At 44.3% G+C, this 14,217-nt stretch overlaps 1 protein-coding gene across 1 annotated transcript in view; it reads left to right on the top strand.

Annotated features, from left to right (window-relative positions):
* The window catches only part of LOC115158744 (AP-1 complex subunit mu-2), a 45,440-nt gene that overhangs the window by 28,542 nt on the left and 2,681 nt on the right, over nt 1-14,217 (top strand). Inside the window, exons 6-10 of the mRNA XM_029708031.1 lie at nt 659-785; nt 6,440-6,582; nt 6,695-6,766; nt 7,031-7,189; nt 10,430-10,555. Of these exons, the coding sequence (XP_029563891.1) occupies nt 659-785; nt 6,440-6,582; nt 6,695-6,766; nt 7,031-7,189; nt 10,430-10,555 (627 nt within the window). The remainder of the gene's footprint in view (nt 1-658; nt 786-6,439; nt 6,583-6,694; nt 6,767-7,030; nt 7,190-10,429; nt 10,556-14,217) is intronic.

Genomic DNA, 14,217 nt, shown 5'->3' with positions numbered 1-14,217 from the left:
ACTGTACATACCTTTTACTGTATACCAATGATGGGAAACTTTGATGGAGGTGGGGGCCACAAAAAAACATATCTAATCATGAGGGGCCTCAGTGGGTCTGCATACCCAGGATAGATACATTTTGTTCAAATTTAATTTCTAATAGTTGGATATATATTTAAAGAGTGATCATTATTTAGAATGGACAGGCCAAGAAACAAGGTCAGGTTTACAGTAAGCTGTATGTCAGAGAAGGTTCTTCCAGACACTGTTACTCCACTTCCTTGAATCAAAAATGTGAGCAAATGATTTTCGGTTTCCTGTCTTACAACAATCCTCCGGTTTCTGTGCTGACGTTGTTACACCGGGACACCCATCTGGCCACAACCTTTTGGTTTGGCACGTAACCAGCCCCCTGAGCCCCTGATGTATCCCAGGGGTTACAGACCCCTGATAACTGATTGTAAGGAAGTGCAGGTCTAATGGGCCTCTATTGCCACATTATCATTAAACTGGATAGCTAGATCTCTGAGCTCCTTTTTGTGACAAGCCACTTTATCATCTTCAGTCTCAAACATCTTCCTTAACCTCATATAAACCTGCCATCCTTGGTTCCTCCTTGTCAAAATCTGAGTTTTTGTGAAACATATTTTTCGCTGTCTGTAACCCTCCCTTGTAGGTGAGTGCTACCGGCAGTGTCCTGCGTAGTGAGATCGTGGGCAGCATCAAGCTCAAGGTGGTCCTGTCTGGGATGCCTGAACTCAGACTGGGCCTCAACGACAAAGTGCTCTTTGAAATCACGGGACGTGAGTATAAACACCTACAGTATACTGTCTGTACACCATAGCCGTGGGAAGTAGGAAGTAGTAAATTAATTTAAATAATGTTTCCAAAATTGAACAATTACTCCTGTCTGAACACTGACTGAATCTGGGCAGCACATGCACCACATTTGTATTTATTTTGTATTTTATTTAACATTTATTGAACTAGGCAAGTCAGTTAAGAACACATTCTTATTTACAATAACGGACTTCCAAAAGGCAAAAGGCCTCCTGCAGGGATGGGGGCCTGGGATTAAAAATGTAAATAAATACAATATAAATATAGGACAAAACACATCACAACAAGAAAGACACAACCATACATAAAGAGAGACCTAAGACAACAACATAGCAAGGCAGCAGCACATGACAACACAGCATGGTAGCAACACAACATAACAACAACATGGTAGCAACACAGCATGCTAGCAGCACAGACAACAGCACAAAGAGCAAGAAGGTAGAAACAACAATACATCACACAAAGCAGCCACAGCTGTCAGTAAGAGTGTCCATGATTTGAGTCTTTGATTCCAAATAAACAGTTTGTTGCATTGTGGCCATAGAAATAGAATCCATAGAACCCAGCTAGCACATAACGTTCTGATGTTTCTTAGAGCTTGGTGAGAGCGTGATTGTCCAATGGTTATTTTGCATACAACCTTTCCATAACGTTTCCTACAGGTTTCGTCATTGTTTGTTTTAAAGTAATGTTCTCAAATTGTTCAGAGAATGTTAAGAAACAACGTTCTTCTGTTGGAATTTCAGTATTTCAGCATAACATTTCCTGCAGGTTTCTTCACGTTCAATTTAAAGTCTTGTTCTCAGAACATTAAGAAAACGATAGTAACATTCAAAGAACGTTCTAAGAATGCTATTTAAAAACATAGAATGTCCATTTCGTTCTCAGCATCAACAAAAATCTCTCTATCCTCAATCTTGTTAAGTGTTTTCAGGTGTGTTGGCCACACCTGATCTTAATGAGTGCTTGTTTCCATTGAAATGGGGTCTGTTTGAATAGACAAAAATTAACAGCTACGTATGAGTTAAGAAAACATGGCAGGCTAACTCCTTGCTAGTGGCACAGTGGACTAATTCCATGTATAGAGAGCAGAAGATCAGGTTTGAATCTCACTGACGCACGCCATGCCACAATAAAAAAGAGATGTGTTTGCATAATTAATGTGTCTTATCTGTGCTTGGAGTTAAAAACCGTTAAACTAAGCTATTAGTGTTTTTTAAAGTCTCATTAAAACATTCTCAGAATGTTATTTAATTACCTTCAAATAACCTAGCATTTTTGTTCTCGGGAGGTTAATAAAACCACCAAGGAAAACTTTCAGGGCACCATAGAATTGTTTTCTCAGAACCTCCCTGCAACCTAAAAATGTACATTCCCAAAACATTTTCACTTCTATTCTTAGAACATTTAAAAAAAGTTACATTTTCTGTAAGTTACAACTGATGGCTTAATTCCCAGAATCAATGGGAACCCAAAAATGTACATTCCCACTTCCAAGGAACCAAATGTGCTAGCTGGGAAGGGTTTTGGAATCTCACTCTGGTAATTTGACTGGTAAACTCATGGGTATGCTCAAAATGGCTGTCAGTTCTGACTTGAATGGGTACTTTATGCATTCTATTTCTCTTTACTCCGTCAGTGAATAGTTAAAGGACTTTCACAAATGTCTAAATACAATTGCAGGAAGTATGTTTAGAAAGCGAATGGCTACTGCTGAAAAGAGAAGATTAGTTGTCAGTAGAAGCTACCAGTTTTTTTTTCTCAACTCAGACGAACAGCACTGTTTTTCTAAGTAGCTCTGGCCTATCTTGAGACCATCACCGGTACGGTGAGAAGCCTAGGTTACGCATATTCATGCTATCTTCATCATTGGGTGAATCAGTGCCACTGGACAGTTGATTCAGTAGCTTACTGTAGCCTATATATTGATATATTGTTTCCCTTCTTTTTATTGGCCCTGAGCCAGGTTCAGACCAAGGCCCGGTTTCTCAAAAGCATCTTAAAACTAAATTCATTTTAGACCCATAGAATCCCAGAATGACATGAAATGCATTTATAAAGGGCCATATTTTCCAGACCCTGCTAAGAGTTTTGCCCCATCCTAAAAATGCTTCTTCTGAACTGTATGCCACTAGGCAAATACGGTAAATCAAATAAAATGTTATTTGTCACATACACATGGTTAGCAGATGTTAATGCGAGTGTAGCGAAATGCTTGTGCTTCTAATTCTGACAATGCAGTAATTGTCACGGTTGTCGTTGGTAAAGGAGGACCAAAATGCAGCAGGTATGTGTATGCTCATCTTGACGTTTAATAAATTCAAAATGAACACCAAAATAACAAAAGAACGAACGATCAACAGAACAGTCTGGCAAGGCACAAGGCTAAACACAGAACAATCTCCCACAAATGACAAACACACCCTAATATATGGGACTCTCAATCAAAGGCAAAAAGACAACACCTGCCTTCAACTGAGAGTCCCAACCCCAATTAACCAAACATAGAAACAGACTCACTAGACTAAACATAGAATACATGAATATCAGACAGTGCCCAACAAACCCCGGAATACTTAAATCAAATGCCCCTTCAACAAACACACCACCCCGAACCACATAAAACGAATACCCTCTGCCACGTCCTGACCAAACTACAATGACAATTAACCCTTATACTGGCCAGGACGTGACTGTAATAACCAACGAGTAATCTAACCTAACAATTTCACAACAACTACCTTATACACACAAGTGTAAAGGAATGAAGAATATGTACAGAAAAATATATGAATGAGTGATGGTATAGAACGGCATAGGCAAGATGCTGTGGATGGTATAGAGTACAGTATATACATATGAGATGAGTAATGTAGGGTATGTAAACATATAAAAGTGCCATTGTTTAAAGTGGCTAGTGATACATTACATCAAGATGGCAAGATGCAGTAAATGGTATAGAGTACAGTATATACATATGAGATGAGTAATGTAGGGTATGTAAACATTATATGAAGTGGCATTGTTTAAAGTGGCTAGTGATACATTTAATTACATCAAGATGGCAAGATGCAGTAGATGGTATAGAGTACAGTATATACATATGAGATGAATAATGTAGGGTATGAAAACATTATATGAAGTGGCATTGTTTAAAGTGGCTAGTGATACATTTATTACATACATTTTTCCATTGTTAAATTGGCTCCAGTTGAGTCAGTATGTTGGCAGCAGCCACTCAATGTTAGTGATGTCTGTTGAACAGTCTGATGGCCTTGAGATGGAAGCTGTTTTTCAGTCTCTCGGTCCCAGCTTTGATGCACCTGTACTGACCTCGCCTTCTGGATGACAGTGGGGTGAACAGGCAGTGGTTCGGGTGGTTGTTGTCCTTGATGATCTTTTTGGCCTTCCTGTGACATCGGGTGGTGTAGGTGTCCTACATCGGGTGGTGTAGGTGTAATAGATAATAGAATACGTTATTATAAAGGGATTTTTATACACCCAACTCAATATCTTCCCGTGGCTATGCTGCACACAGTATACACACAAACTCACTCACAAGTACACAGACACACCAAAAGGTAAGGACAATCATAGCCAGTGCAAGGTCCCCAACCCAAATAATTGGACTCTTCATCTCTGGAGAGATATGGTCACAGGTAATATGGACAATTACCTTCCAATCCCAAATCCTCACCCTTCAATATCTTAGTTTGTTCCCAATCCTGCCCGACTAACTCCATACCCCCTGCCTCCCATCCCTACCTCCACCCCTCTGCCTCCACCGCCCCATTCTCCGTCCCTGGTCTCCCCCCTCATGTGCCCTGGTTGTGGGGCGTCTGGTGGATTACTCTCCCTGGTCTAGCCTCGGTGCTAATCCCTCCCCCAGGCTACTGCTGCTGTTGGCAGATGAAAGATGGACGGCTCCTCACATGCAGCCAATGGCCTGGAAGTGAAGTGGCATGTCTGGAAAATAAAAATAAAAATACTCCTACAAATAATGGATAGATATAAACATGAGAATGCAAAATGGGCTTCTGCACTCTCTCTATTGGGGCGGCAGGTAGCCTAGTGGTTAGAGTGTTGGGCCAGTATCCGAAAGGTTGCTGGATTGAATCCCCGAGCTGACAAGGTAAAAATCTGACGTTCTGCCCCTGAGGAAGGCCGTTAACCCACTATTCGACCGGGCTCCAAAGACGTGGATGTGGATTAATGCGGCCCCCCTGCACCTCTCTGATTCAGAGGGGTTGGCTTAAATGCGGAAGACACATTTCAGTTGAATAGATTCAGTTGGACAACTGACTAGGTGTCTCCCTTTCCCATAATCAGAGGAAGAAGTGACATTAACTATTCTCTCAAAATGTATATTGCACTTTGTTTTTGCATAACATGCATATGTATGTATGCCCTCAAGGGATCCTACTAAAATCCTGGGACAAGTAATTTTGAACCATAAAGGTGTGTTTTGATTATCAAGTCATCTTTATAATGTGTCTGTCCAGCTTGCTACATGTAAACAGCCTTGTGTGGGTTAAACAGCACCCTCTTCTGGTCAAAGCCTGTTAACGTCACTGCACATGAAGAAGATACTGTTGGAGAGTCAGGGCAGTCAAATCTGGGCATAGGGAAATCATGCTAATGATACATACAGGAAAGAAAATCACATGAGCTTACAGCTTACAGGGAGAGTTTTTAAGTAGACTTTGAGAGTTATGAAAGCTGAAACAGATCAAATTGTGAAAACGAATAAAACACAGGATTAATTTCTGTGATATGGACACATGACTGTTCTGTTGCCTTGTTAGGGAGATGGTGAACCACAGGGGGCAGTGTGATGAAACCTAAACCCTGGCATCCTCTCTCCCTCCACCCCCTTAGAGCCCGAACATGACCGACTGTCTCCTTTTTGACCGTTCCACAGTCTCTCAGTAATGATGCTACTAGGGGGACCATACTTACAGTATATTGGGGAGAGTAGCGCTCCAAAGGGCTAACCTGCTGGGATGTGATGATCTGATAGGCCTGCTAGGTCTCTGATCTCCAAAGACTAGATGCTAGCTCTCCCTGGAGGATGGGGCTTTAGATTGAAATGTCACACACACACACTCGGTCACACTCAGTCACCTTGGTGTGGACAGGGTTCATTCTACCTGGGTTCATGTGGGGCCCAGAGTCATTAAGAGCTTTAAACAGCAGCTCTGCTGGGCCTTTTCCATGTATTCAGGAAAACAACGGGAACATTAGGCACAGTACACAGCCACATTGCCAGGTCATTGTTTTCTAACCCACTCCTGACGTGGATGTTCTTCCAAAACGTTCTCTTATAATAGCTATGATTGATTGAACTCTTTATAAAGTACCTACGAAGAAGGAACAGTGGTGTTTACAGTGTCACTGTGTGTTTTCTGATCAGGACGGATGACAATGGAACCTACAGGATACTTTTTATTTAGTATCCAAGGCATATAATAAGACTGTACAGTACTTGAACTGAGACTGGAAAACTTCTATGGACTGCTATGGATATTTCGCACTTATCCAATGTGCACCTGTCAGGCGTAGTGTATTAGGACATAGCCTTACAATAACCCCTCCCCCTTACCTGTCCTGTCAGGAGAGAAATGTAAGACGGTAGAGCTGGAGGATGTCAAGTTCCATCAATGTGTCCGTCTGTCCCGCTTCGAGAACGACCGCACCATCTCCTTCATCCCCCCCGACGGAGAGTCCGAGCTCATGTCCTACCGCCTCAACACCACGGTCAGCGGAACACACACACACACACACACACACACACACACACACACACACACACACACACACACACACATCTCCTTTGCTCCATGTTAACCTTCTCTCCTCTATCTGCCAGGTGAAGCCTCTGATATGGATTGAGAGTGTGATTGAGAAGTTCTCCCACAGCCGAGTGGAGATCAAGGTTAAGGTAAAGGATGTCCACCGTGTTTTAGCATGGCTCCAACATTGGCTTTCCTATGAACCCTGGCTGCAATGTGGGACAATGTTTGGGTTGGGACTGTTTCCTCAACCTTTAACTTAGATGCTATGAGTTAATCATTGAGCAAGGAAGTCTTCATACAATAACCTCTGTGTTTCTTCTTGATGACTGTTTCCTTTCTTTCCATCACTAGCATTGCACGTCTCTGCTGGTAACCCTGTGACTGTTTGACCTTTCACCTCCACCCTACAGGCCAGGAGTCAGTTTAAGAGTCGCTCCACTGCCAACAACGTGGCCATCATGGTACCTGTGCCCAGCGATGCCGACTCGCCCAAATTCAAGACGAGCACAGGCAGCTGCAAGTATCTTCCTGAGAAGAGCATGGTGCAGTGGAACATCAAGTCCTTCCCTGTAAGTAGCTAATGTCACTGAGATGAACTCAACATTACTACCCTGAACAAAAATGTAAAGTGTTGGTCTCATGTTTCATGAGCTGAAATAAAAGATCCCAGAAATGTTTCATTCCCACAAAAAGCTTATTTCTCTCATATTTTGTGCACAAATTTGTTTGGTTGGATCCCTGTTAGTGAGCATTCCTCCTTTGCCAAGATAATCCATCCACCTGACAGGTGTGGCATATCAAGAAGCTGATTAAACCGCATGATCATTACACAGCTTCACCTTGTGCTGGGGACAATAAAAGGCCACTCTAAAATGTGCAGTTTTGTCACACAACACAATGCCACAGATGTCTCAAGTTTTGAGGTAGTGTGCAATTTGCATGGACTGCAGGAATGTCCACCAGCTGTTGCCAGAGAATTTAATGATAATTTCTCTACCATAAGCTGCCACCAACGTCTGAGGCCTGAGGCCCATTGTGAGGCCCATTTTTTTTAAAGGTATCTGTGACCAACAGATGCATATCTGTATTCCCAGTCATGTGAAATCCATAGATTAGGGTCTAAGGAATTTATTTCAATTAACTGATTTCCTCATATGAACTGTAACTCAGTAAAAATCAATTGCTGCATGTTGCGTTTTATATTTTTGTTCAGTATAATAATAACAACCTATTGTAGATGGCAGTTAAGTCAATGCCTCCCTGTTAGTGGGTCATCTGCTACAGTATGGTAATATTACCATAGCATAGGTCCTGTGTGGCTTAGTCGGTAGAGCATGGTGCTTGAAATACCAAGGGTCGTGGGTTCGATTCCCGCTTGGACCACCCATACATAAAATGTATGTATCTGCTCTATTATTGTAACAGTAGCCATGTGTTTTAGATACTATTTTGTTCAATCCACCCTCACACAGTTGTACTCTTCAAAACCATACTATGGGTAATTATTGACCAGGGGCGGCTGGTGGGAGGAGCTATTGGAGGACAGCCTCATTTGAATGGCTGGAATGGAGTAAATGGAAGTCAAACCCGGTTTCCATATGCCGTTCCATTGATTCCATTCCAGCCATTACAATGAGCCCGTCTTCCTCCTATAGCTCCTCACACCAGCCTTCTCTGTTATTGACTAAATAGTAACTAAATGGTAAACATCCGGTCTTATCCATTAACAGATTCTGAAGGCTACAGTATTCTCACAGGAAGCAGCACATTTTCTAATAACATGTTTTAACACAGCCACCAGAGGAATCACGGGGAGGTTAGACAAGTTATGTCTGATAACAGCTAGAGGAAACACTTCATATTGATAAAGACTGACAAGCATACTTCACTCAACCCCATGGTCTAACTATTAACATTATATTCAGCATGACTCTGTCAACTCTCTGCTGCTGTAAAACCACATCCTTACTGCCTCTGAGAAACAAGAAAGCCGCATGGACAGTTTAAAGGAATAACTGTGTGTGGCGGTGGTATTAGTGATGTGTCGCAGGAGACTGTGTTTATTAAAAACCAAAAACGATGTTTTAAGTGAGAAGTAAGCATTGGTCTGAAGCTGAAAAAGAAAGTAAATTCACATGAGCACCATAATGACTATTCCACCCATGCTCTGCCAAGGTTTTCCAGCACACAGCTTTGACCTATTACAGTAGCTTTGTTGGTAATGTACTTCAGACTATGTGTAGGCAGGTTGCTTAGGATTCAAACCTTCTCAAACAGCCTCATTCATACTCTTAGAGGAGGTGCTCCCACAATAATGTGATTTGTACCGCCATTCAGGTCATCTTATAGTCGTTTACCTAACCTTTATTCAACAAGGAAGTCCTGTGCACTGTTGATGTATCCTGCACCAGTACAGACGTGAGGAGTGTTTTAATATGACTGCATGGCCTAGCTAGCTTTATTGTGATAAGATCAGGTAGGGAGGGGTTTGGCTTCAATGGACCATTTGTTCGGTTTACAGTGCTATAAAGTACACTATATATACAAAAGTATGTGGACACTCCTTCAAATTAGTGGACTCGGCTATTTCAGACACACCCGTTGTTAACAGGTGTATAAAATTGAGCACACAGCCATGCAATCTCCACAGACAAACATTTGGCAGTAGAATGGCCTTACTGAAGAGCTCAGTGACTTTCAACGAGGCACCATCATAGGATGCAACCTTTCCAACAAGTCAGTTGGTCAAATTTCTGCTCTGCTAGAGCTGCCCCTGTCAACTATAAGTGCTGTTATTGTGAAGTGGAAACGTTTAGGAGCAACAACGGCTCAGCTGTGAAGTGGTAGGCTGCACAAGCTCACAGAACGGGACCGCCGAGTGCTGAAGCAACACTCACTACCGAGTTCCAAACTGCCTCTGGAAGTAACGTCAGCACAAGAACTGTTCGTTGGGAGCTTCATGAAATGGGTTTCCATGGCCGAGCAGCCGCACGCAAGCCTAAGATCACCATGCGCAATGCCAAGCGTCGACTGGAGTGGTGCAAAGCTTGCTGCCATTAGACTCTGGAGTAGTGAAAACACGTTTTCTGGATTGATGATTCACGCTTCATCATCTGGCAGTCTGACAGACGAATCTGGGTTTGGCGGATGCCAGGAGAACACTACCTGCCTGAATGCATATTGCCAACTGTAATGTTTGGTGGAGGAAGAATAATGGTCTGGGCTGTTTCTCATGGTTCAGGCTAGGCCCCTTAATTCCAGTGAAGGGAAATCTTAACGCTATAGCATACAATGACATTCTACACGATTCTGTGCTTCCAACTTTGTGGCAACAGTTTGAAGAAGGCCCTTTCCTGTTTCAGCATGACAATGCCCCCATGCACAAAGCGAGGTCCATACAGAATTGTTTTGTTGAGATCGGTGTGGAAGAACTTGACTGGCCTGCGCAGAGCCCTGACCTCAACCCCATCAAACACCTTTGGGATAAATTGGAACGCCGACTGTGAGCCAGGCCTAATCGCCCAACCTCACTAATGCTCTTGTGGCTGAATGGAAGCAAGTCCCCGCAGCAATGTTCTAACATCTAGTGGAAAGCCTTCCCAGAAGAGTGGAGGCTGTTATATCAGCAAAGTGGGGGACCAACTCCATATTAATGCCCATGATTTTGGAATGAGGTGTTAAATGAGCAGGTGTCCACATACTTTTGGTCATGTAGTGTAGTTCACAACATAACAAAGAACCTTAACAAAGAGAAATGCTCCAGTTTTCCAATAAACCTCATACCTGTGTATGTTTCTATGTTTGAACAGGGGGGGAAAGAGTACATGATGAGGGCTCACTTTGGTCTGCCTAGTGTGGAGAGTACTGAGTTGGAGGGGAGAAGGCCCATCACTGTCAACTTTGAGATCCCCTATTTCACTGTATCTGGTATCCAGGTAAGCTAACAGATCCCTTAAATCTATGTTTATCAAAGTGGACCCTAGTAGAGCCAGGTATGAGTTCCATTGAATAGTGCATACAGGCTGGAAGGTGCTGACTCACGTGTGCGTGTGTGTGAGTGCGTGCGTGTGTCAGAGCATGCGCCAGAACGAATCAGTTGGACGGGCCTTTGATTTCCATAGGCAGGCATGTTTTTTCACGGGAACCCCTGTGTGCACGCGCTTGCATTTCACAGGTTTTTTCAAGGGGTGTAATAATAGGAAATGTAATAGGCAGCTCGTGAGTTTAAAGTTTGGGGAAGTTTACAATTTATCCAAACCATTTCTACCGATCTGGGTGCCAGTTATGATTATTTTTATATATGCACATTTTCGTGGAACAGTTTCATTTCAATAATACAGTTTTTGATTCTCAATATCATAGTCACGTGTTTCAATTTCAAATTCAACTATGGCGAGAGCACTAGCCTCTGCCATATGGGCACATTTAATATACTGTGATCAATTGGCGGCTAAAGAAATGAGAGCATAGAACTCAGAGATAGCTTATTGGCAAATGCAGCAGTAGGCCTTTAACGTCCATCATCAACTAAGTAAAATGCATAGGCCTAAAGCTGATAAATAAAAACAGTCGAAAATATCCTGATGAAAGAACCTGAATTTTCAATCGCATTCATCTCTCTACTACACATGTCTGCCTCCCTTTCTATCTGTCTCGACTTGAGCTATTGCTAGTGAACTGAAACATTATATCAACTAGCCAATTCCGGGCCCTCAGTGTTTCCTGCCCCAGTGAGCTCGGAACAGACAGCTGTTTTTTACTTTTTTATTACATTTCCACTGGATATATGGGATCATTAGATCATGATATTTTGTTCTTTCACACCGAGTCTTGGCAATTATCGAGATGTTGGAAATATTTTTCAAATACTGAGGAACTATCATTGCAATGGATGTAAAAAAAAAAAAAAATTACTTTGTTGACTTGTGTGAGGCAAAGAAAAAATTACTTCGAAACTCAGCTTGTTAGTGGTGTATGTGGTGAGTTTAGACAATCAGAAAATCAACATTGCCAAATGTGTACTTTCCTACATATGCATGTATTATGGAGGGAGAAGCGCCATATCTTCACCTCACACCCCTCCACTTCTTTTACATTTGTTTAATTTAACCTTTATTTAACTAGGCAAGTCAGTTAAGAACACATTCTTATTTACAATGAAGGCCTAAGCCGGATGACGCTGGGCAAATTATGCGCCGCCTTATGTGACTCCCAATCACGGCCGGTTGTGATACAGCCTGGAATCGAACCAGGGTCTGTAGTGACGCCTCTAGCACTGAGATGCAGTGCCTTTGACTGCTGCGCCAATTGATGCAACATTTTTTATTATACTCAAGACACATTATTTTCACACATATTTTAGACCCTTTTCACTGACAGCCGCAACTCAATCAGCTAGATCTATTGCTACATTCACTACCCATATTACGGGCTTCCCAAACACACTGGTGATTTTAAAACAATCCACAGCTATTTTTCTAAAATAAGCTAATGATCCTCTGTGGTTAAGTCATGCTCCCCGGTGAAGTATTTTGAATGGTTTTGTAACGGCTGTCGTCGCAAGAAAACCAAGATGCAGCGGAGGTTGTGGATTCATTATAAATATTTAATAAAAATGAACCACTATAAACAAAACATCAAACAGCAACGATAGCTAACAGTCCGGTCTGGTCAAAAACGAACGAGACAGAAAACAATCCCCCACAAAACCCAAAGGAAAAACATGCTCCTTATGTGTGACTCCCAATCAACAACAACGAACTTCAGCTGTGCCTGACTGGGAGCCACACACACGGCCCAAAACAAAGAAATACAAAAAACCTAGAAAAAGAACATAGAACGCCCACCCAATGTAACACCCTGGCCTAACCAAAATAAAGAACAAAAAACCCCTCTCTATGGCCAGGGCGTTACAGTACCCCCCCCCCAAAGGTGCGGACTCCGGCCACAAAACCTGACACTGAAGGGGAGGGTCCGGGTGGGCCTTCTTACGGCGGCGGCTCAGGTGCGGGACGTGGCCTCTGTTCCACCCTTGGCGTCACCCTCTTAGGTGGCGCACCTGGCCGCGCCGAAGGTCTGGTGGGCGACCCTGGCTGCGCCCGGCTGGCGGGCGGTGATGGTTGCGCCCGGCTGGCGGGGGTCCCTGGCTGCGCCCGGCTGGCAGGTCTCCCTGGCGGCTCCGGCGGCACTGTCCCAGGATTCACCAGGCTGAGGAGACATGTTAGAGGCCTGGCCCTAGGTGTAGGCACAGGACTCATCGGGCTGGCGGGCGGCTCTGACTACTCTGGACAGGCGGGCGGCTCTGGCGGCTCCGGACTGGCGAGACCCACTGGAGGCCTAGTCCTGGGAGGTGGCACAGGACGGACCAGGATGGGGAGACCCACTGGAGGCCTAGTCCTGGGAGGTGGCACAGGACGAACCAGGATGGGGAGACCCACTGGAGACCTGGTCCGTGGAGCAGGCACAGGACTGACCAGGATGGGGAGACCCACTGAAGGCCTAGTCCTGGGAGGTGGCACAGGACGGACCAGGCTGAAGAGATCCACTGGAGGCCTGGTCCGAGGAGGAGGCACAGGATAAACCGGGCTGTGGGGGAGCACTGGAGTTCTGGTATGTACGCTCAACATGCTTACTCCAGGCTGAATGCCCACTTTGGCCCGGCACGGGCAGAGAGCAGGCATTGGGCGAACTGGCATTGGGCGAACTGGACCCTCCCAGCGCTCTGGAGACACAGGCGCAGGATAACTTGGACCGAGGAGGCGCACTGGAGACCAGATGCGCTGAGCTGGCACAACCCGTCCTGGCTCGATGCCTGCTCTCGCATGGCACTTGTGGGGGGCTGGCATGTAGCGCTCCGGGCTATCAACGCGTACTGGGGACACCATGCGCTTTATCGCATAACACGGTGCCTGACCAGTACTGCACTGCCTCCTGTAAGCACGGGGAGTTGGCCCATAATTAAATCCTGGCTCTGCCACACTCCCCGTGTGCCCCCCCCCCAAATTTTTTGGGGGGCTGCCTCGTGTCCGTCACGCTCCCTTGGCTCGTACCAGCGCCTCTCAGCTATCGCCGACCTCGATCTCCCACTGCGGGCGGCGATACTCCCCAGCTTGAGCCCATGGTCCACCTTCATCCAGTAATTCCTCCCATCTCCAGGAATCCTGAACGATCCTCTCCATTTTTTTCAACGTCCATGAGTCCCGATAGCTCTTCTCCTTCCTCCGCTGCTTGGTCCGTTTCTTGGTGGGGGATTCTGTAACGGCTGTCGTCGCAAGAAAAGCAAGATGCAGCGGAGATTGTGGATTCATTATAAATATTTAATAAAATGAACCACTATAAACAAAACATCAAACAGCAACGATAGCTAACAGTCCTGTCTGGTCAAAAACGAACGAGACAGAAAACAATCCCCCACAAAACCCAAAGGAAAAACATGCTCCTTATGTGTGACTCCCAATCAACAACAACGAACTTCAGCTGTGCCTGATTGGGAGCCACACACGGCCCAAAACAAAGAAATACAAAAAAACTAGAAAAAGAACATAGAACGCCCACCCAATGTAACACCCTGGCCTAACCAAAATAAAGAACAAAAAAA

Source organism: Salmo trutta, chromosome 22 (genome assembly GCF_901001165.1).
Source record: "Salmo trutta chromosome 22, fSalTru1.1, whole genome shotgun sequence".
NCBI classification, from domain to species: Eukaryota; Metazoa; Chordata; class Actinopteri; order Salmoniformes; family Salmonidae; genus Salmo; species Salmo trutta.
Note: the sequence above shows the minus strand (reverse complement) of the source record. Positions and strands in the feature narration are given on the sequence as shown.